This window comes from Myotis nattereri (assembly GCF_964212035.1).
Source record: "Myotis nattereri genome assembly, chromosome: 16".
NCBI lineage: Eukaryota > Metazoa > Chordata > Mammalia > Chiroptera > Vespertilionidae > Myotis > Myotis nattereri.
The window spans coordinates 49,107,007-49,131,152 of NC_138091.1; the positions used below are offsets into that span (position 1 = coordinate 49,107,007).

The 24,146-nt window shown below is 41.8% G+C and overlaps 2 protein-coding genes across 2 annotated transcripts; both read right to left on the bottom strand.

Moving 5' to 3' along the window:
• Window positions 1-4,275: 4,275 nt before the first annotated feature.
• Window positions 4,276-4,710, bottom strand: LOC308531886 (uncharacterized protein; the record flags this gene model as incomplete). The annotated part of the gene is made up of 1 exon (XM_081108977.1): window positions 4,276-4,710. The coding sequence occupies one exon, from the start codon at window positions 4,708-4,710 to the stop codon at window positions 4,276-4,278; it is 435 nt and encodes a 144-aa protein (XP_080965103.1).
• A 7,018-nt stretch (window positions 4,711-11,728) lies between these two features.
• On the bottom strand, window positions 11,729-19,288 carry LOC308531888 (uncharacterized protein; the record flags this gene model as incomplete). Its single annotated transcript, XM_081108979.1, has 3 exons — window positions 11,729-12,100; window positions 18,960-19,084; window positions 19,213-19,288. The coding sequence occupies 3 exons, from the start codon at window positions 19,286-19,288 to the stop codon at window positions 11,729-11,731; spliced, it is 573 nt and encodes a 190-aa protein (XP_080965105.1).
• Between the last annotated feature and the right edge of the window lie 4,858 nt (window positions 19,289-24,146).

The following is a 24,146-nucleotide window of genomic DNA, read 5'->3' on the forward strand; positions in this document are numbered from 1 at the left end:
TTTTTGCTAATATCTTGTTGAGGATTTTCCATCTATGCTCATCAGGGATATTGACATGTAGTTTTCTTTCTTTGTTGTCCTTGTCTGGTTTTGGTATCAGGGTAATGCTGGCCTTATAAATGAGATTGGAAATTGTTCCTTCCTCTTCTGCTATTTGGAAGAGTTTGAGAAACATTGGTATTAATTCCTCTTTAAATGATTGGTGGAATTCACTAGTGAAGCCATCTGCTTGTAGACTTTTTTTTGTGGGAGGTTTCTATTATGAAGTCAATTTATTACTAATATTAGAGGCCTGGTGCACAAAATTCGTGCAAGGGACTTGGGCCTTGAAGCCTCGACTGGCCCTCGCAGCCCCTCGCAGCCTCGGCTGGCCCTCGCAGCCCTGGCTGCCTTGGCCAGCCCTCTCAGCCCCTCGCAGCCTCGGCTGGCCCTTGCAGTCCTGGCTTCCTTGGCCAGCCCTCACAGCTCCAGCTTCGTCCGGAAGGTTGTCCAGATCAATGTCCAAATGGTCATTCTGCTCTTCGGTCTAATTAGCATATTAGCTCTTTATTATATAGGATGACTTCAGATTTTCAATTTCTTTACAAATTATTCTTGGTACATTTTCTGTGATATCAATTGTAGCATTGTTTCTTTCATTTCTGATTTTGTTTATTTGAGTCTTATTACTATTTTTCTTAGCGAGTCTAACTAAAGGTTTGTCAATATTCCTTCTTTACAAAAATACCTGCTCTTGATTTCATTGATTCTTTTTATTGTCTTCTTAGTCTATTTTTTTTCAGCTTTTGTCTTTGTTATTTTCTTTCTCTATTAACTTTGATCTTCCTTATTTCTTCCTTTTCTAGTTTTGTGGGGTGTAGAATTCTCTTCCTCTTTTTCCTTTTCTAATTATTCTTCTTAATCTAGAAATTGTGGATGTTCACAATTTGAAGAAGCAGAGGAAGGTTGAGAGTATCAAGGGGAGATTGCAGATGATGTTTCCAGTTACCTCACTTTTACAGCCTGAGTGTTTCCTCTCAAAATTCATACGTTGAAGCCCTAGTCCTATATAATACAAGGGAAATATGCAAATTGACCCTAACAGCAGAATGACTGGGAATGAATGGTCACTATGACACACACTAACCACCAGGGGGCAGATGCTCAATGCAGCAGCTGCCCCCTGGTGGTCAGTGTGCTCCCACAGGGGGAGCTCTGCTCAGCCACAAGCCAGGCTAATGGCTGCCAGTACAGCGGTGGTGGTGGGAGTCTCTCCCGCCTCCTCAGCAGCGCTAAGGATGTCCGACTGCGACTTGTGCCTGCTCCCTGCTGGCAAGTGGACATCCCCTGAGGGCTCCCAGGCTGTCAGAGGGATGTCTGACTGCCAGGTTAGGCCCAATCACCCGGGGAGCGGACCTAAGCCAGCAGGTGGTCATCCCCTGAGGGGTCCCAGACTGCGAGAGGGCACAGGTTGGGCTGAGGGAGCCCTCTGAGTGAATAAATTTTTGTGCACCGGGCCTCTAGTATCCAATATAATGGCATTTGGAGGCGGTATCTATGAGAGGTAATTAGATTTGGCTGAAGATATGAGGGCAAGTCCCCCATGATAGGATTAGTGATACCCGTCCAGCACCTTGCTCTTGGATATCCCAACCTGCAGAACTGTGAGAAATACATGTTATTGTTTGAGCAATCCACTAATTAGTCATTTGTTATATATAGCTCTCCAAATTGACTTGTACATATTTAGGGGCTTACTGTGCTCAGACCAATTTCCTCCCACCAGATGTTCACTTTTATGTCTTTGGGTTATATTCATGTTAAAGCAGAAAGTCATGATGTCAGTGCATGTCACCTAACAAAAACATTCACTCAGTAATTCTGGAGACCTTTTTATAAAGACTCTGGCTCCTTCATTTGTCAAGTAAGACAATTCCAAAGTGTGTGTTTTCCATCCTTTAGGAGACTTTTCCCTGAGGTTTGCACTTCGTTGTAAACTTGATACTGGCTTTATACACATTTCTGCCTCATCATTTTCTCAACTCTCTGCCAATGTGATCTGCGCATCCCAAATAAACTATGGTCACTTGAATCTTTTCTCAGGATATTTTTTCTTTGAGAATGCAAACTATGGCTTTCATTTACCTCTGTAAAATAGCAGAATTTATATCCAATGAAGTTTTTATGGCAAGAGATCAATGACTTCTGGTTTCAAAGTGAGTGGACAGAGGAAATATTTCCAATGAAAAGAACTTTGAATACATTGAGTATTACTTATATTTGTATGAATTTTTTGCAAAAACAAACAAAAAACCAACCTGCTGGAACGATGTAAATGGCTATTTGCAAGTGGTGAAAGGCTTGACTGATTGACTGAATCCTGGAAGGAGCAAGGTTGGACTATAGGCATTTGGAGAAGAACCATGTAGAGGGAGATGGTCTGTGGACAGAAAGTGTTTCCACATCCTGTCCCACCTCAATGCCCAACCCCCCAGAGCATATCCACCATTTAGGAGACACTGAACAACTATGAGTTTGATACAGCTCAGTCTGTGTCCCTTCTCAGGTGCATCAACTCTTGCACAGGGAGCATGAGCAAAGTAGCCATGGAGGGAGGGTCAGAGGCTTTGTGTGAACCAAAAGCAAGGACTTCCTCTCCCCACAGCACCTCTGCTCTATGTGCTGTTGTCATAAGCAGAGAATGGTGTTGAATCCTTATCTGTAATATCCATCTTGAAAAGTAATCACCCACACAGAGCAATGTTCTACAGTGTTCCACATTGGAAAGACAGCAGTTCTCCCTTTCTATGATTTCATGTTTGTTGTGTGGAATTATCTTCCCTATCGGCAGTCTTATCTACCAGATTACACTATATGGTTATAGGATGCTGCACAGCAACATTTTTGATTCAGGGACTTTACAAAGAACAAGGTCAACCATAGGCACATAACCATGGATCTAGTTGTCCTATCATACATCGCATGACAGAGAAATTACTGGCCTGGTTAAAACATTGTAATAGTGTTCTAGGCGTGTAGCAAAGACACCACCATGGAGTGATTATCTGTAGGATTGATATATTGCCTTCTAAATGTGGTATGTATTTTGACCTAATAACCATTGTTAGGTTGACATATATGTAGTACTCTATGTATCCATAAAGGTTAGTATCCATGGATTCAGAAGCAATGGGTGCAAGTAAAGGTGACCCTCTCACTTTAACCCCCTGTGATGTACTTTGTAATATTGGCTTCCTATCGCATCAGGCCTTTGCACTTTTCTGGATTGGTAACTTTACTCCTATGAAAGCACATTTTGTCAGGAACATAATCTAATGTTACAGCTATCATCCGGTCAGTTTAGACTCCTCATAACAGGGAGTAGCAGGCAGAGAAAGCAGTTACTATTTGGTGAGTGATAATTAGCACGAAGATGTAGAAAGCAGGGAGAAGTACATCTGGAATGTGGGAATTTACTGGGGTGTCTCATGGTGTGTACGTGCCCCATGACAACCTTATATGAGCAATGGCAACACCTCAGCTTACCAAGGGTATTGTAACCCGAGGCTCAGACCTCTACATCTTGGACATGTAAATGTCAGTGTCTTGAGCAGGAACAGAAGACCCAGTCCTGGATCTGAGTCTGGTCATTATTATTAACTTGTGACATTACGCAATACATTTGATCTTTTTCTGAAATTGTAGATGATAATCATGGAGGCTGTTATGATGCTCAGAATGAATGATGCACTTAGCATAGCAGTATATATTAAAATCCCTGTATCAGGATGCTGTACAATAAATACACACAATATGGATGGCTTATGGTAAAGACTTTATTAAGAAACACATAGGGAAGAGTCTTGCATCTAGTAAGACAACTCAGTGTGATCGTGAAGGAAGAAAGTCTTATATAAGAATCATCAGTACATTGTAAGGAATTGTGATTAGGAGGATTATTATTCAGTTATAGAAACCTATTAATGGAATAGAAAGATTTGTTGACTCAGTTATTTAGAGGGAGCCATTGGTCCTGACTTCAGAGTTAAAGGCAAGTCCATGACTGCACATGGAGGATGCACAAAGCTGGGGCAAGATCCACATACATGGGAGGAAGAGACTGAGGGAAGTCCGCTGCGCTCCATCCAGCTCACTCTTTAAACAGGCAGACGAGTCACAGAAATTATGGTCTCACATGCTGGTTGTCAACAAAGTCCAGAAGGTTCATTTGTTTCCATAATGGCAAATCAGTTCACAGATGATATGTGTGCAGACGGTGGTTGTCTGGCAAGGCAATCAGCAGCAGCAGGGCTGGCCACAGCTGGATCCACAGCCATAGCTTATGCACCCAGGCACGCAGCAGCAGGTGGGGCGGTAGCAGGTTCTGCAGACATTCACGGGACTGCAGCAAACTTGCTGGCAGCAGGGTGAGCAGCAGCAGGACCCGCCACAGCTGGACCCACAGCAGCTGGGCTGGCAGCAGGGAGTGCTACAGCAGCAAGGCTGGCAGCAGCTGCTCACACAGCAAGGGCGGCAGCAAGGCTGGCAGCAGCTACTCACACAGCAAGGGCGGCAGCAAGGCTGGCAGCAGCTGGACCCACAGCAAGGGCGGCAGCAAGGCTGGCAGCAGCTGGACCCACTACAACTGGACCCACAGCAGGTGGGCCTCCAGCAGGTGGTTCTGCATGTGGTCCTGTAGCAGGTGGGCTGGCAGCAAGAGGAGCAGCTCATTTTGTCAGGTGTGGTGGGTGGGCTTCTGTTCAGAGGTGAGTTTCTTAGATTCTGTTGATTCCTTCTGTTCTGAGACTTTTATACTCTGGACCCCCAATGTTGGGACCAATAAGCAGGACTTTCCTCTTGGTTGCTTAGGTAATTACTGTGGAATTGTCAAGGAGGAAGTTGTTCTCTGAGTGTTTTGAGGCTTATGTAAATAACTGTTTGATCTTTTCCTTAATTGTGAATCCTAATTTACAGCGCTTTCCATAAATGAAACAGGAGTCATCCTCAGGTGCATTTCTAGTCATGTGACATCATGTGGCCGGTGGTCTTTCCTGCTGGCTTGGTGAAGGTCAGAACAGTTGTCTCCTCTCATCTTTACACCGTTGGCCCGGTTAATATTGGGAAGTGTCCTGAGATGTCAGGAGCCAGTGAGTTCTGTAGGAATGGAGCCCTGCTTGTGTGTAAGTCGGATCTCCCAGAATCTGGATTGAGAACGCGAGCATTATTTGCCTGTGGCCACCTACTAGAAATTGTTTTCCAGTTCCATCAGACACCCTGGGGTAGAGGACATATCACTTATTTTTTTCTCTAATGCAAATCAGCATCAAAACAGGAGAGTAGAGGCAGAAGCCACCCACTAGGTTTCAGAGCATCAGTGCATTCATGTTCCATCTCTGTTTTCTTACTGGGTCAGCATCTCAGGTGAGACATCCTAACTTACACATACTTTCTTCTATAAATTGAGGCAAACAGGTGAGATATATGATGGTTAAAGTGTATTTGTTGTGTAATTGATGTATCCCAACAAATGTGGAAAATGGTCAGCCGTAAAATTTTCAAGGGTTTTGTGCTCAATTCTCTCGTTCTAGGTAAATTTGTAGGAGTGAAATAGCCATGTCGTAAGGAAAACACATAGTCAACAGTGTGAAAGAACAGAGAGCAGAGTCTCAATATGTCACTACAGCGGGGTCACCTGCTTTTTCTGATATTGTGAGCCTTATGAATTCTAGTGGCATATAGCTATACTTGCCTTTTAATTGAGGTACAGTTGACATACAACATTATATTAGTTTCAAGTGTGGGACATAGTGATTCATGTTTGTATATATTGCAAATGATCACCACAATAAGTCTAGTTAATATTTGTCAGTTTTCCCAACACCATTTATTGAGAAGACTGTGCATTCCCCAATTTATATTCATGGCTCCTTTGTCATAAAGATATTGAGCATATAATATGTGGATTTATTTCTAGGCTCTGTATTCTGCTCCATTGATATGTGGGTGTGTTTTTATTGCCAATAACTTACTATATTAATCACTATAGGTTTGTAATATAGTTTGAAATCAGGGAGCATGATGCCTGTATCTTTGCTCTTCTTTCTCAAGGTTGTTTTGGCTATTCAGAAATTTTTTTAATTCCATATAAATTTTAGGATTTTTTCCCATTTCTGTGAAAAAAAAATGCCATTAAAATTTTAATATTAATTGCATTGAATTTTAGATTGCTTTAAGCATTGTGGACATTAATATTAATTTTTCCATTCCATGAGCACAGATATTCTTCCTTTATTTGTGTCTTCTCCAATTTCTTTCATTTATGTCCTTTAGTGATAGTCACAGGTCTTTTATCCCTTTGGTTAAATTTATTTCTATATATTTTTCATTTTGATGCAAGTATAAGTGGAATTATTATCTGAATTTCTCTTTCTGATGGTTTGTTAATGTGTGGAAATTCAGCATTTTGTATATTGACTGTATAGACTGCAATTTTTTTGAAATTGTTGATTAGTTCTAACTGTTTTTTGGTGGAGTCTTTATGTTTTTCTCTCATTATATATTACATCATCTATAAATAGAGTCAGTTTTACCTCTTCTTTACTGATTTGGATACCTTATTTTTCTTACTAATTGCTTTGGGTAGGACTCACAGTAATACTATGTTGAATAAGAGTTCAATATTATGTTGACTAAAATACTATGTTAAGTAAGAGTGGGCATTCTTGTCTTGTGTCTGATCTACATATATATAAAAGCCTAAGTGACTTGAACGACCGGTTGACTGGTCTCTATGACACGCACTGACCACCAAGGGGCAGACACTCAATGCAGGAGCTGCCCCCTGGTGATCAGTGTGCTCCCACAGCCAAACTCCTGCACCAGCCAACCTCCTGTGGCCCCAATTGCCTGCCAGGCTGAGGGACCCCACCTGTGCACAAATTCGTGCACTGGGCCTCTAGTCTTATATAAAAAGCTTTCAGCTTTCCACCATAGAGTTTGAAGTTAGCTGTGCGCTTTTCATATATGGCCACTATTATGTTGAGGTATGTTCCCTATATGCCCTCTTTGTTGATAGTTTTATAATAAATAGGTATTGAATTTTGGCTAATGCTTTTTCTACCTCTATTAAGACAATCATAGGATTTTTATCCTTCACTTTGTTAATGTGGTGTGTCACATTGATTTGCAGATGTCGTACCACCTTTGCATCCCTGGAATCAGTTCCACTTGATCATGGTGTATGAGTCTTTCAATCTTTCATTGAATTCTTTTTGCTAATATCTTGTTGAGGATTTTCCATCTATGCTCATCAGGGATATTGATATGTAATTTTCTTTCTTTTTTGTCCTTGTCTGGTTTTGGTATCAGGGTAATGCTGGCCTTATAAATGAGATTGGAAATTGTTCTTTCCTCTTCTGTTATTTGGAAGAGTTTGAGAAACATTGGTATTAATTCCTCTTTAAATGATTGGTGGAATTCACTAGTGAAGCCATCTGCTTGTAGACTTTTGTTTGTGGGAGGTTTTCTATTATGAAGTCAATTTATTACTAATATTAGAGGCCTGGTGCACAAAATTCGTGTAATGGGCTTGGCCCTTGAAGCCTCGACTGGCCCTCACAGCCCCTTGCCGCCTTGGCCGGTCCTCGCAGCCCTCGAAGCCTCGGCTGGCCCTCGCAGCCCTGGCTTCCTTGGCCAGCCCTCACAGCTCCAGCTTCGTCCGGAAGGTTGTCCAGAAGGATGTCCAAATGGTCGTTCTGCTCTTCGGTCTAATTAGCATATTAGCTCTTTATTATATAGGATGACTTCAGATTTTCAATTTCTTTACAAATTATTCTTGGTACATTTTCTGTGATATCAATTGTAGCATTGCTTCTTTCATTTCTGATTTTGTTTATTTGAGTCTCATTACTATTTTTCTTAGCGAGTCTAACTAAAGGTTTGTCAATATTCCTTCTTTACAAAATACCTGCTCTTGATTTCATTGATTCTTTTTATTGTCTCCTTAGTCTATTTTTTTCAGCTTTTGTCTTTGTTATTTTCTTTCTCTATTAACTTTGATCTTCCTTATTTCTTCCTTTTCTAGTTTTGTGGGGTGTAGAATTCTCTTCCTCTTTTTCCTTTTCTAATTATTCTTCTTAATCTAGAAATTGTGGATGTTCACAATTTGAAGAAGCAGAGGAAGGTTGAGAGTATCAAGGGGAGATTGCAGATGATGTTTCCAGTTACCTCACTTTTACAGCCTGAGTGTTTCCTCTCAAAATTCATATGTTAAAGCCCTAGTCCTATATAATAAAAGGGAAATATGCAAATTGACCCTAACAGCAGAATGACTGGGAATGAATGGTCACTATGACACACACTGACCACCAGGGGGCAGACACTCAATGCAGCAGCTCCCCCTTGGTGGTCAGTGCGCTCCCACAGGGGGAGCTCTGCTCAGCCACAAGCCAGGCTGATGGCTGCCAGTACAGCGGTGGTGGTGGGAGTCTCTCCCGCCTCCTCAGCAGCACTAAGGATGTCCGACTACACCTTGTGCCTGCTCCCTGCTGGCAAGTGGACATCCCCTGAGGGCTCCCGGGCTGTCACAGGGATGTCTGACTGCCAGGTTAGGCCCAATGCCCCAGGAGCGGGCCTAAGCCAGCAGGTGGTCATCCCCTGAGGGGTCCCAGAGTGCAAGAGGGCACACGTTGGGCTGAGGGAGCCCCCCGAGTGCACAAATTTTTGTGCACCGGGCCTCTAGTATCCAATATAATAGCATTTGGAAGCGGTATCTATGAGAGGTAATTAGATTTGGCTGAAGATATGAGGGCAAGTCCCCCATGATGGGATTAGTGATACCCATCCAGCACCTTGATCTTGGATATCCCAACCTGCAGAACTATGAGAAATACATGTTATTATTTGAGCAATCCACTAATTAGTCATTTGTTATATATAGCTCTCCAAATTGACTTGTACATATTTAGGGGCTTAGTGTGCTCAGACCAATTTCCTCCCGCCAGATGTTCACTTTTATGTCTTTGGGTTATATTCATGTTAAAGCAGAAAGTCATGATGTCAATGCACGTCACCTAACAAAAACATTCACTCAGTAATTCTGGAGACCTTTTTATAAAGACTCTGGCTCCTTCATTTGTCAAGTAAGACAATTCCAAAGTGTGTGTTTTCCATCCTTTAGGAAACTTTTCCCTCAGGTTTGCACGTCGTTGTAAACTTGATACTGGCTTTATACACATTTCTGCCTCATCATTTTCTCAACTCTCTGCCAAGTGCTCTGCGCATCCCAAATAAACTATGGTCACTTGAATCTTTTCTCAGGATATTTTTTCTTTGAGAATGCAAACTATGGCTTTCATTTACCTCTGTAAAATAGCAGAATTTATATCCAATGAAGTTTTTATGGCAAGAGATCAATGACTTCTGGGTTCAAAGTGAGTGGACAGAGGAAATATTTCCAATGAAAAGAACTTTGAATACATTGAGTATTACTTATATTTGTATGAATTTTTTGCAAAAACAAACAAACAGAAAACCAACCTGCTGGAATGATGTAAATGGCTATTTGCAAGTGGTCAAAGGCTTGACTGATTGTCTGAATCCTGGAAGTAGCAGGTTGGACTATAGGCATTTGGAGAAGAACCATGTAGAGGGAGATGATCTGTGGACAGAAAGTGTTTCCACATCCCGTCCCACCTCAATGCCCAACCCCCCAGAGCATATCCACCATTTAGGAGACACTGAACAACTATGAGTTTGATACAGCTCAGCCTGTGTCCCTTCTCAGGTGCATCAACATTTGCATTGGGAGCATGAGCAAAGTAGCCTGGAGGAAGGGACAGAGGCTTTGTGTGAACCAAGAGCAAGGGCTTCCTCTCCTCACGGCACCTCTGCTCTATGTGCTGTTGTCATAAGCAGAGAATGGTGTTGAATCCTTATCTGTAATATCCATCTTGAAAAGTAATCACCCACACAGAGTAATGTTTTACAGTGTTCCACATTGAAAAGACAGCAGTTCTCCCTTTCTATGATTTCTTGTTTGGTGTGTGGAATTATCTTCCTGGTCTGCAGTCTTATCTACCAGAGTACACTGTATGGTTATAGGATGCTGGACAGCAACGTTTTTGATTCGGGGACTTTATAAAGAACAAGGTCAACAATAGGCACATAACCATGGATCTAGTTGTCCTATCGTACATCACATGACAGAGAAATTACTGGCCTGGTTAAAACATTGTAATAGTGTTCTAGGCGTGTAGCAAAGACACCACCACGGAGTGATTACCAGTAGGATTGATATATTGCCTTCTAAATATGGTATGTATTTTGACCCAATAACCATTGTTAGGTTGACATATATGTAGTACTCTATGTATCCATAAAGGTTAGTATCCGTGGATTCAGAAGCAATGAGTGCAAATAAAGGTGACCCTCTCACTTTAACCCCCTGTGATATACTTTGTAATCTTGGCTTCCAATGGCATCAGGCCTTTGGGCTTTTCTGGATTGGTAACTTTACTCCTATGAAAGCACATTTTGACAGGAACATAATCTAATGTTACCACTATCATCCGGTCAGTTTAGACTCCTCATAACAGTGAGTAGCAGGCAGAGAAAGCAGTTACTATTTGGTGAGTGATAATTAGCACGAAGATGTAGAAAGCAGGGAGAAGTACATCTGGAATGTGGGAATTTACTGGGGTGTCTCATGGTGTATACGTGCCCCATGACAACCTTATCTGAGCAATGGCAACACCACAGCTTACCAAGGGTATTGTAACCCGAGGCTCAGACCTCTACATCTTTGACATGTAAATGTCAGTGTCTTCAACAAGAACAGAAGACCCAGTCCTGGATCTGAGTCTGGTCATTATTATTAACTTGTGACATTATACAGTACATTTGATCTTTTTCTGAAATTGTAGATGATAATTATGGAGGCTGTTATGATGCTCAGAATGAATGATGCATTTAGCATAGCAGTATATATTAAAATCCCTGTATCAGGATGCTGTACAATAAATCACACACAATATGGATGGCTTATGGTAAAGACTTTATTAAGAAACACATAGGGCCCTAGCCGGTTTGGCTCAGTGGATAGAGCGTCGACCTGCGGACTCAGGGGTCCTAAGTTCGATTCTGGTTAAGGGCATGTACCTTGGTTGCGGCCACATACCCAGTGGGTTTCTGCAGAAGGCAGCTGATCGATATTTCTCTCTCATCGATGTTTCTGACTCTCTATCCCTCTCCCTTCCTCTCTGTAAAAAATCAATAAAATATATATTTTTTTAAAAAAGAAACACATAGGGAAGAGTCTTCCATCTAGTCAGACAACTCAATGTAATCCTGAAGGAAGAAAGTCTTATATAAGAATCATCAGTACATTGTAAGGAATTGTGATTAGGAGGATTATTATTCAGTTACAGAAACCTATTAATGGAATAGGAAGATTTGTTGACTCAGTTATTTAGAGGGAGCCTTTGGTCCTGACTTCAGAGTTAAAGGCAAGACCATGACTGCATATTGAGGATGCACAAAGTGGGGGCAAGGTCCACATACACGGGAGGAAGAGACTGAGGGAAGTCCTCTGCACTGCATCCAGCTGACTCTTTAAACAGGCAGATGAGTCACAGAAGTTATGGTCTTGCTTGCTTGTTGTCAACAAAACCCAGAAGGTTCATTTGTTTCCATAATGGCAAATCAGTTCACAGATGATATGTGTGCAGATGGTGGTTGTCTGGCAAGGTGATCAGCAGCAGCAGGGCTGGCCACAGCTGGATCCGCAGCCATAGCTTATGCACCCAGGCACGCAGCAGCAGGTGGGGTGGTAGCAGGTTCTGCAGACATTCACGGGACTGCAGCAAACTTGCTGGCAGCAGGGTGAGCAGCAGCAGGACCCGCCACAGCTGGACCCACAGCAGCTGGGCTGGCAGCAGGGAGTGCTACAGCAGCAAGGCTGGCAGCAGCTGCTCACACAGCAAGGGCGGCAGCAAGGCTGGCAGCAGCTGGACCCACAGCAAGGGCGGCAGCAAGGCTGGCAGCAGCAGGACCCACAACAGCTGGACCCACAGCAGGTGGGCCTCCAGCAGGTGGTTCTGCATGTGGTCCTGTAGCAGGTGGGCTGGCAGCAAGAGGAGCAGTTCATTTTGTCAGGTGAGGTGGGTGGGCTTCTGTTCAGAGGTGAGTTTCTTAGATTCTGTTGATTCCTTCTGTTCTGAGACTTTTATACTCTGGACCCCCAATGTTGGGACCAATAAGCAGGACTTTCCTCTTGGTTGCTTAGGTAATTACTGTGGAATTGTCAAGGAGGAAGTTGTTCTCTGAGTGTTTTGAGGCTTATGTAAATAACTGTTTGATCTTTTCCTTAATTGTGAATCCTAATTTACAGCGCTTTCCAGAAATGAAACAGGAATCATCCTCAGGTACATTTCTAGTCATGTGACATCATGTGGTCGGTGGTCTTTCCTGCTGGCTTGGTGAAGGTCAGAACAGTTGTCTCCTCTCATCTTTACACCGTTGGCCCGGTTAATATTGGGAAGTGTCCTGAGATGTCAGGAGCCAGTGAGTTCTGTAGGAATGGAGCCCTGCTTGTGTGTAAGTCTGATCTCCCAGAATCTGGATTGAGAACGCGAGCATTATTTGCCTGTGGCCACCTACTAGAAATTGTTTTCCAGTTCCATCAGACACCCTGGGGCAGAGGACATATCACTTATTTTTTTCTCTAATGCAAATCAGCATCAAAACAGGAGAGTAGAGGCAGAAGCCACCCACTAGGTTTCAGAGCATCAATGCATTCATGTTCCATCTCTGTTTTCTTACTGGGTCAGCATCTCAGGTGACACATCCTAACTTACTCATACTTTCTTCTATAAATTGAGGCAAACAGGTGAGATATATGATGGTTAAAGTGTATTTGTTGTGTAATTGATGTATTCCAAAAAATGTGGAAAATGGTCAGCCATAAATTTTTCAATGGTTTTGTGCTCAATTCTCTCTCTCTAGGTAAATTTGTAGGAGTGAAATAGCCATGTCGTAAGGAAAACACATAGTCAACAGTGTGAAAGAACAGAGAGCAGAGTCTCAATATTTCACTACAGGAGGGTCACCTGCTTTTTCTGATATTGTGAGCCTTATGAATTCTAGTGGCATATAGCTAAACTTGCCTTTTTATTGAGGTACAGTTGACATAAAACATTATATTAGTTTCAAGTGTGGGACATAATGATTCATGTTTGTATATATTGCAAATGATCACCACAATAAGTCTAGTTAATATTTGTCAGTTTTCCCAACACCATTTATTGAGAAGACTGTGCATTCCCCAATTTATATTCATGGCTCCTTTGTCATAAAGATATTGACCATATAATATGTGGATTTATTTCTAGGCTCTGTATTCTGCTCCATTGATATGTGGGTGTGTTTTTATTGCCAATAACTTACTATTTTGATCACGATAGGTTTGTAATATTGTTTGAAACCAGGGAGCATGATGCCTGTACCTTTGCTCTTCTTTCTCAAGGATGTTTTAGCTATTCAGAAATTTTTTTTAGTTCCATATAAATTTTAGGATTTTTTTCCATTTCTGTGAAAAAAATGCAATTAAAATTTTAATATTAATTGCATTGAATTTTAGATCGCTTTAGGCATTGTGGACATTAATATTAATTTTTCCATTCCATGAGCACAGATATTCTTCCATTATTTGTGTCTTCTCCAATTTCTTTCATTTATGTCTTTTAGTGACAGTCACTGGTCTTTTACCCCCTTGGTTAAATTTATTTGTATATATTTTCATTTTGATGCAATTAAAAGTGGAATTATTATCTGAATTTCTCTTTCTGATGTTTTGTTAATGTGTGGAAATTCAGCATTTTGTATATTGACTGTATAGACTGCAATTTTGTTGAATTTGTTGGTTAGTTCTGTTTTTTGGTGGAGTCTTTATGTTTTTCTCTCATTATATACAACATCATCTATAAATAGAGTCAGTTTTACCTCTTCTTTACTGATTTGGATACCTTATTTTTCTTACTAATTGCTTTGGCTAGGACTCGCAATAATACTATGTTGAATAAGAGTTCAATATTATGTTGAATAAAATACTATGTAAAGTAAGAGTGGGCATTCTTGTCTTGTGTCTGATCTATATATATAAAAGCCTAAGTGACTGAACGACCGGTTGATGGTCACAATGACACGCACTGACCACCAAGGCGCAGACACTCAATGCAGGAGCTGCCCCCTGGTGATCAGTGTGCTCCCACAGCCAACCTCCTGCACCAGCCATCCTCCTGTGGCCCCAATTGCCTGCCAGGCTGAGGCACCCCACCCATGCACAAATTCGTGCACTGGGCCCCTAGTCTTATATAAAAAGCTTTCAGCTTTCCACGATAGAGTTTGAAGTTAACTGTGGGCTTTTCATATATGGCCACTATTATGTTGAGGTATGTTCCCTATATGCCCTCTTTGTTGATAATTTTATAATAAATAGGTATTGAATTTTGGCTACTGCTTTTTCTGCCTCTATTAAGACAATCATAGGATTTTTATCCTGCACTTTGTTAATGTGGTGTGTCACATTGATTTGCAGATGTCGTACCACCTTTGCATCCCTGGAATCAGTTCCACTTGATCATGGTGTTTGAGTCTTTCAATCTTTCATTGAATTCTTTTTGCTAATATCTTGTTGAGGATTTTCCATCTATGCTCACCAGGGATATTGATATGTAATTTTCTTTCTTTGTTGTCCTTGTCTGGTTTTGGTATCAGGGTAATGCTGGCCTTATAAATGAGATTGGAAATTGTTCCTTCCTCTTCTGTATTTGAAAGAGTTTGAGAAACATTGGTATTAATTCTTCTTTCAATGGTTGGTGGAATTCACTAGTGAAGCCATCTGCTTGTAGACTTTTGTTTGTGGGAAGTTTTCTAATATGGAGTCAATTTATTACTAATATTGGAGGCCTGGTGCACAAAATTCGTGTAAGGGGCTTGGCCCTTGAAACCTCGACGGGCCCTCGCAGCCCCTCGCAGCCCTGGCTGCCTTGGCCAGCCCTCTCAGCCCCTCGCAGCCTCGGCTGGCCCTTGCAGTCCTGGCTTCCTTGGTCAGCCCTCTCAGCCCCAGCTTCATCCGGAAGGTTGTCCAGAAGGATGTCCAAATGGTCATTCTGCTGTTCGGTCTAATTAGCATATTAGCTCTTTATTATAAAGGATGACTTCAAATTTTCAATTTCTTTACAAATTATTCTTGGTACATTTTCTGTGATATCAATTGTAGCATTGTTTCTTTCATTTCTGATTTTGTTTATTTGAGTCTTATTACTATTTTTTTAGCGAGTCTAACTAAAGGTTTGTCATTATTCCTTCTTTACAAAATACCTGCTCTTGATTTCATTGATTCTTTTTATTGTCTTCTTAGTCTATTTTTTTTCAGCTTTTGTCTTTGTTATTTTCTTTCTCTATTAACTTTGATCTTCCTTATTTCTTCCTTTTCTAGTTTTGTTGGGTGTAGAATTCTCTTCCTCTTTTTCCTTTTCTAATTATTCTTCTTAATCTAGAAATTGTGAATGTTCACAATTTGAAGAAGCAGAGGAAGGTTGAGAGTATCAAGGGGAGATTGCAGATGATGTTTCCAGTTACCTCACTTTTACAGCCTGAGTGTTTCCTCTCAAAATTCATATGTTGAAGCCCTAGTCCTATATAATAAAAGGGAAATATGCAAATTGACCCTAACAGCAGAATGACTGGGAATGAATGGTCACTATGACACACACTGACCACCAGGGGGCAGACGCTCAATGCAGAAGCTGCCCCCTGGTGGTCAGTGCGCTCCCACAGGGGGAGCTCTGCTCAGCCACAAGCCAGGCTGATGGCTGCCAGTACAGCGGTGGTGGTGGGAGTCTCTCCTGCCTCAGCAGCGCTAAGGATGTCTGACTACAGCTTAGGCCTGCTCCCTGCTGGCAAGCGGACATCCCCTGAGGGCTGCCGGGCTGTCAGAGGGATGTCTGACTGCCAGGTTAGGCCCAATCCCCCGGGGAGCGGGCCTAAGCCAGCAGGTGGTCATCCCCTGAGGGGTCCCAGACTGCGAGAGGGCACAGGTTGGGCTGAGGGAGCCCTCCGAGTGCACAAATTTTTGTGCACCGGGCCTCTAGTATACAATATAATGGCATTAGAGGCGGTATCTATGAGAGGTAATTAGATTTGGCTGAAGATATGAGGGCAAGTCCCCCATGATAGGATTAGTGATACCCGTCCAGCACCTTGATCTTGGATATCCCAACCTGCAGAACTGTGAGAAATACATGTTATTGTTTGAGCAATCCACTAATTAGTCATTTGTTATATATAGCTCTCCAAATTGACTTTTACGTATTTTGGGGCTTAGTGTGCTCAGACCAATTTCCTCCCACCAGATGTTCACTTTTATGTCTTTGGGTTATATTCATGTTAAAGCAGAAAGTCATGATGTCAGTGCATGTCACCTAACAAAAACATTCACTCAGTAATTCTGGAGACCTTTTTATAAAGACTCTGGCTCCTTCATTTGTCAAGTAAGACAATTCCAAAGTGTGTGTTTTCCATCCTTTTAGGAAACTTTTCCCTCAGGTTTGCACGTCGTTGTAAACTTGATACTGGCTTTATACACATTTCTGCCTCATCATTTTCTCAACTCTCTGCCAAGTGCTCTGCGCATCCCAAATAAACTATGGTCACTTGAATCTTTTCTCAGGATATTTTTTCTTTGAGAATGCAAACTATGGCTTTCATTTACCTCTGTAAAATAGCAGAATTTACATCCAATGACGTTTTTATGGCAAGAGATCAATGACTTCTGGTTTCAAAGTGAGTGGACAGAGGAAATATTTCCAATGAAAAGAACTTTGAATACATTGAGTATTACTTATATTTGTATGAATTTTTTGCAAAAACAAACAAACAGAAAACCAACCTGCTGGAATGATGTAAATGGCTATTTGCAAGTGGTCAAAGGCTTGACTGATTGTCTGAATCCTGGAAGTAGCAGGTTGGACTATAGGCATTTGGAGAAGAACCATGTAGAGGGAGATGATCTGTGGACAGAAAGTGTTTCCACATCCCATCCCACCTCAATGCCCAACCCCCCAGAGCATATCCACCATTTAGGAGACACTGAACAACTATGAGTTTGATACAGCTCAGCCTGCGTCCCTTCTCAGGTGCATCAACTCTTGCACAGGAAGCATGAGCAAAGTAGCCATGGAGGAAGGGAGAGAGGCTTTGTGTGAACCAAGAGCAAGGGCTTCCTCTCCCCACGGCACCTCTGCTCTATGTGCTGTTGTCATAAGCAGAGAATGGTGTTGAATCCTTATCTGTAATATCCATCTTGAAAAGTAATCACCCACACAGAGCAATGTTCTACAGTGTTCCACATTGAAAACACAGCAGTTCTCCCTTTCTATGATTGCATGTTTGGTGTGTGGAATTATCTTCCTTGTCTGCAGTCTTATCTACCAGAGTACACTGTATGGTTATAGGATGCTGCACAGCAACGTTTTTGATTCAGGGACTTTATAAAGAACAAGATCAACAATAGGCACATAACCATGGATCTAGTTGTCCTATCATACATCACAGGACAGAGAAATTACTGGCCTGGTTAAAACATTGTAATGGTGTTCTAGGCGTGTAGCAAAGACGCCACCATAGAATGATTACCGGTAGGATTGATGTGTTGCCTTCTAAATGTGGTATGTATTTTGACCCAATAACCATTGTTAGGTTGACATATATGTAGTACTCTATGTATCCATAAAGGTTAGTATCCGTGGATTCAGAAGCAATGGGTGCAAGTAAAGGTGACCCGCTCACTTTAACCCCTTGTGATATACTTTGTAATTTTGGCTTCCTATCGCATCAGGCCTTTGGGCTTTTCTGGATTGGTAACTTTACTCCTATGAATGTACATTTTGACAGGAACATAATCTAATGTTATAGCTATCATCTGGTCAGTTTAGACTCCTCATAACAGTGAGTAGCAGGCAGAGAAAGCAGTTACTCTTTGGTGAGTGATAATTAGCACGAAGATGTAGAAAGCAGGGAGAAGTACATCTGGAATGTGGGAATTTACTGGGTTGTCTCATGGTGTGTACGTGCCCCATGACAACCTTATCTGAGCAATGGCAACACCACAGCTTACCAAGGGTATTGTAACCCTAGGCTCAGACCTCTACATCTTTGACATGTAAATGTCATTGTCTTGAGCAGGAACAGAAGATCCAGTCCTGGATCTGAGTCTGGTCATTATTATTAACTTGTGATTACGCAATACATTTGATCTTTTTCTGAAATTGTAGATGATAATTATGGAGGCTGTTATGATGCTCAGAATGAATGATGCATATATATATATATGCAGTATATATTAAAATCCCTCTATCAGGATGCTGTACAATAAATCACACACAATATGGATGGCTTATGGTAAAGACTTTATTAAGAAACACATAGGGAAGAGTCTTGCATCTAGTAAGACAACTCAGTGTGATCGTGAAGGAAGAAAGTCTTATATAAGAATCATCAGTACATTGTAAGGAATTGTGATTAGGAGGATTATTATTCAGTTATAGAAACCTATTAATGGAATAGAAAGATTTGTTGACTCAGTTATTTAGAGGGAGCCATTGGTCCTGACTTCAGAGTCAAAGGCAAGTCCATGACTGCACATCGAGGATGCACAAAGTGGAGGCAAGATCCACATACACGGGAGGAAGAGACTGAGGGAAGTCCGCTGCGCTCCATCCAGCTCACTCTTTAAACAGGCAGACGAGTCACAGAAGTTATGGTCTCACATGCTGGTTGTCAACAACATCCAGAAGGTTCATTTGTTTCCATAATGGCAAATCAGTTCACAGAGGATATGTGTGCAGATGGTGGTTGTCTGGCAAGGTGATCAGCAGCAGCAGGGCTGGCCACAGCTGGATCCGCAGCCATAGCTTATGCACCCAGGCACGCAGCAGCAGGTGGGGTGGTAGCAGGTTCTGCAGACATTCACGGGACTGCAGCAAACTTGCTGGCAGCAGGGTGAGCAGCAGCAGGACCCGCCACAGCTGGACCCACAGCAGCTGGGCTGGCAGCAGGGAGGGCTACAGCAGCAAGGCTGGCAGCAGCTGCTCACACAGCAAGGGCGGCAGCAAGGCTGGCAGCAGCTGGACCCACAGCAAGGGCGGCAGCAAGGCTGGCAGCAGCAGGACCCACAACTTGACCCACAGCAGGTGGGCCTCCAGCAGGTGGTCCTGCAGCAGGTGGACTGGCAGCAAGGGGAGCAGCACATGGTGTCAGGTGTGGAGGGTGGGTTTCTGTTCAGAGGTGAGTTTCTCAGATTCTGATGGTGTCTTCTCTTTGGGGGCTTTTATACTCTGGACCCCCAATGTTGGGACCAATAAGCAGGACTTTCCTTGCTGTTGTTTCCTTGTTTATAGTCACAAGGAAATTGTCAAAGAGGAAGTTGTTCCCCGTGTTTTGAGGGTTCTGTAAATTACAGTTTAATCTCCTTAATTGGGAATACACTTAAGAATCTTTTTAGAAACGGAACAATCAGGAATCATCCCCAGCAACATTTCTGGTCATGTGACATCATCTGGTCGTCTATTACTTCCTGCTGGTTTGAAGAAGGTCAGGATAGTGGTCTCTTCTCAGTGTTGTTCGTTTGGTCATATTTAGGTTGGGAGGTGCCCTGAGTGGTCAGGAGTTGATGGGTTCTGTGATTAATGAAGCCCTGCTTGAGTCTAAGTCTGATCTCCCAGAAAAGTGGATTCAAGACTCCAGCCTATATGTATCTGAGGCCTCCTAAGAGAAATGTGTTGCCCAGCTCTGCCAGAGACTCTTGGGTCCTTGCCCCACTGTTTTGCATATGTAAATCAGCACCCAACCAGGAGAATAGAGGCAGAAGCCATCCACTGGTTTTCTGAGCATCAAGCCATTCATGTTGCATCTTTGTTTTCTAGCTGAATCGGGATCTCAGGTGATACCTCTCAAGTTGCACATACTTTCTTTCATAAATTCAGGCGAAAAGCGAAATAAAATGAAGACCAAGGGAAATTTGAGTATGTATATTAATACTTTTCAACAAACGTAGAAAGTTATCACATACGTGTTAGAACGTGTTTCTGCCCCATTTTCTCTCTTAAGCACATATGCCAGAGTGTAATTGCCATGTCATAGGGAAAGCATAGAGTCAACAGGCTAGGAAGGCTAGGACAGTGTTTCTGCATTTCACCACCCACACTGCCTCCTGCTCTTGCTGATATTTTGAGCCTTCTGAGTTCTACTTGTATGTATCTCAGCTTATTTTTTATTGAGGTATACTTGACGTATTAAATGATATTACTTTCAGATGTCGAACATTATGAATTGATATTTGCAAAATGATCAGCACAATCAGTCTAATTAACATTTTTCAGCATTCATAGCTATTAATTTTCTTGTGATAAAAACTTTTAAAATCTACTCTCTTGCCAAGCCAGTGTGGCTCAGTGGTCTTGCCAAGCCAGTGTGGCTCAGTGGTTGAGTGTGGACACATGATCCAGGAGGTCACAGTTTGATTCCTGGTCAGAGCACATGCCTGGGTTGCAGGCTCAATCCCCAGTGGACAGGGAGGTGCCGGAGGCAGCCAGTCGATGATTCTTTCTCATCATGGATGTTTGTATCTATCTCTCCCTCTTCCTTCGTCTCTGAAATAAATTTTAAAAAAATTAAAGATCCACTTTCTTAGCAACTTTCAAATATGTGATACAGTATTTTTAACTGTAGTCATCATGCTGTACATTACATCCCCATGACTCATTTCTTTCATAACTGGAAGTTTGTACCTTTTGACCCCCTCACCCATCTTGCCCACCCTGCAGTCCCCACCACTGGCTACCACCAATGTTTTATTTTTAGATTCTAGATTATATGGTTTTTGTCTTTGTCTGACTCATCTCACTTAGCATAATGCCTTGTAGGTCTATGTTGTGATAGATGAAAAGATGTACTTTTTATGGCTGAATAATATTCAGGGGGGAAGGTGTGTGTGATAGATATGCAGGTTGTGTTCATATCTTGGGTATTATAAATAATGCTGCAATGAACATTGTTGGTGCACATATCTTTTCAAGTTAGTGGGGCTTTTCTCAGATGAATATCCAGAAGTGGCATTGCTGAGTCATTAGGCAGTTCTATGTTTAATTTTTGAGGAACATCCACACTGTTTTCCACAGTGGCTATGCCAGTTTAAATTTCCACCAACAGTGCACAAGAGATTTCTTTTCTCCACATCCTCACCAACACGTGTGACGTCTTGTCTTTTCGTTTATTTATCCTTGTAACAGGTATGAAGTGATATCTCATTGTGGTTTGAATTTGCATTTCCCTGATATTAGTGATGTGGAGCACCTTTTCGTGTACCTCTTGGCCATCTGTATGTCTTCTTTGGCAAAATATTTATTCAGACCCTCTGTCTATTTTTATTTTTATTTTTTTATTGCTTAAAGTATTACAAAGGGTATTACATATGTGTCCTTTTTTCCCCCCACCCTTGCCAATCCCCTGGCCTCCCCTAATTTTTAAATTTAATGTTTTATGGGTTTGGGAGTTTTGTCTTCATTTTGCTATGCAGTTTTATGAGTTCTCTATGTATTTTGGATATTAACCCTTATCAGATGTATGATTTGAAATATTTTCTCTCTTTCAGTAGTTTGCCTTTTCATTTTGTTGATGGTTTCCTTTGCTATGCAGATGCTTTTTAGTTTGATGTAGTTCCACTTGTTTATTTTGCTGTCTTTGCTTTTGGTGTCATATAAAAAAAAATACAAAAATCATTGGCAAGACCCATGTCAAGGAGCTTATCGCCTATGCATTTATCCAGGAATTCTGTGGTTTCCAGTCTTACATTCCAGTCTTTAATCCATTTTGAGTTAATTTTTGTGTATGCTATGCTGTAAGGTAGTGATTCAGTAACACTGTTTTGCAATGTGAGTGCCCAATTTTATTTCAACACCATTTTTGAAAAGACTGTCCCTTTCCCATTTTGTATTCTTGGCTCCTTTGTTATAAATATATTGACCATTATATGGGGGTTTATTTCTAGGCTCTGTATTTTGTTCCATTGATATGTGTCTGTTTTTATGCTAGTACCATACTGTTTTGATTATTATAGGTTTGTAATATCGTTTGAAATCAGGGAGCAAGATACCTCCAGCTTTGTTCTTGTTTCTCAGGAATGCTTTGGCTAGTCAGAGATATTTGGGGTTCCATATACATTTTAATATTTTTTTACTTCTGTGAAAAATGCCATTAGAATTTTAATATTGATAGTACTGGATCTGAATATTGTTTTGAGTAGTTTGGACACTTAACAATATTAATTCTTCCAATCCACGACCATAGAATATATTTTTGATTGTGTGGTCTTCAGTTTCTTTCATATATATCTTTACTTTTCAGGGTAAAGGTCTTTCACATTCTTGGTTATATTTGTTCCTAGTTATTTTATTCATTTTTATGCAAATATAAATGAAATTATCTTAATTCCTCTTTCTGATAATTCATTGCTAATATATAAAAATGCAATATATATATGTAACCTGTAACTTTCCTGAATTTATTAATTAGTTCTAAAAGTTTTCTGAGTCATCTTTAGGTTTTAAAAAAATATATGTAATATTATTTCAACTGCAAATAGAGTCAGTTTTACTTCCTCATGCCCAATTTGGATGCCTTTGTTTAAAAAAACCTATTTTTACTAATTACTCTGGCTAGGACTTTCCGTAATATATTAAATCAAGTGGTGAGAGTGGCCAGAGGAATTGCATGAGTGGCTGGACAGCGCCTGAGACAGGAAAGGCTCCCTGCACTCAGGAGAGCTGCAGATGCGGTCCCTGCGGCCCGAGCATGTCGCTGCCGGGACCTGACACGGGAGGAGTGTGCTGAACAGCACCACCTGTACACATGAGGGGTTGCTCCTGCCGCTGTTGAGGGAGAAAATTACTTGCCCTCTTGCTAGACCTCGGCGCTCAGTATCATTGACGCTTGTATGGACCTGTGAGCGCTGGTGCCCTGGAGCAGGAACAGAAGACCCCCTCCTGGAGCTCAGTCTGTCCGTTATTACATGGCATCACACAATGAAGTTTTCTCATCTAAAACTGGGTAATAATTCATGGAGGTCCGTTCTGCAGCTCCAGTTGGATGCTGCACATGGTGTGCAATAGGTATATGACTTCCTATGTCAGGAATACTGTACAGTAAAAGAAAACACAGTATGGGATTTAAAAGGTACCGATTTTATTAAGGAATGTGTAAGATTCCCTGCATCCGGGGAGAGGTTACAAAGTGATTGTGAAAAGAAGAAGTAGGATAAAAACTATGCATATATGATTAGGAAGATATTGATCAATTGCAGAAACCTATTAAAAATTATGAAGATGAGTTACTTAAAAGGAGCAAGAGATCCTGACTTAAGAGTCAAAGCAAGAACATGACTCCATATCGAGGATGCAGGAAGCTGACTAATGATCCATAGCATGGAAGAGAGAGAACCGAGTGAAGGCCTCTACACTGCATCTCAAGCCTCTGAGCCGGCTGGTGCATGACAGAAATGGTGGTGGTGGTATGCTGGCTGTCTTCGAAGTCTAGGAAGTAAAATTGTCCACATGGCAAATCAGTTCACAGATGGTGTTATTTCCAGTTGGTGGTTCTTGAGGGAAGACTCATCAACATGAAGGCTGGCAGCAGCTAGACCAGGGGTGGGCAAACTTTTTGACTCGAGGGCCACAATGGGTTCTTAAACTGGACCGGAGGGCCGGAACAAAAGCATGGATGAGTGTTTGTGTGAACTAATATAAATTCAAAGTAAACATCATTACATAAAAGGGTACGTTCTTTTTTTCCAATAGTTTTATTCATTTCAAATGGGCCGGATCTGGCCCGCGGGCCGTAGTTTGCCCACGGCTGAGCTAGACCCACAGCTGGACCTGCAGCAGGTGGGCCTGCAGCAGCTGGGCTGGCAGCAAGGGGAGCAGCACATGGTGTCAGGTGTGGAGGGTGGGATCCTGTTCAGAGGTGAGTTTTTCGGATTCTGATGACTCCTTTCTTTCTGGAGCTTTTATACCTGCGGCCCAAAATGTTGGCACGAATGGCCCGGGTTTTCCTTG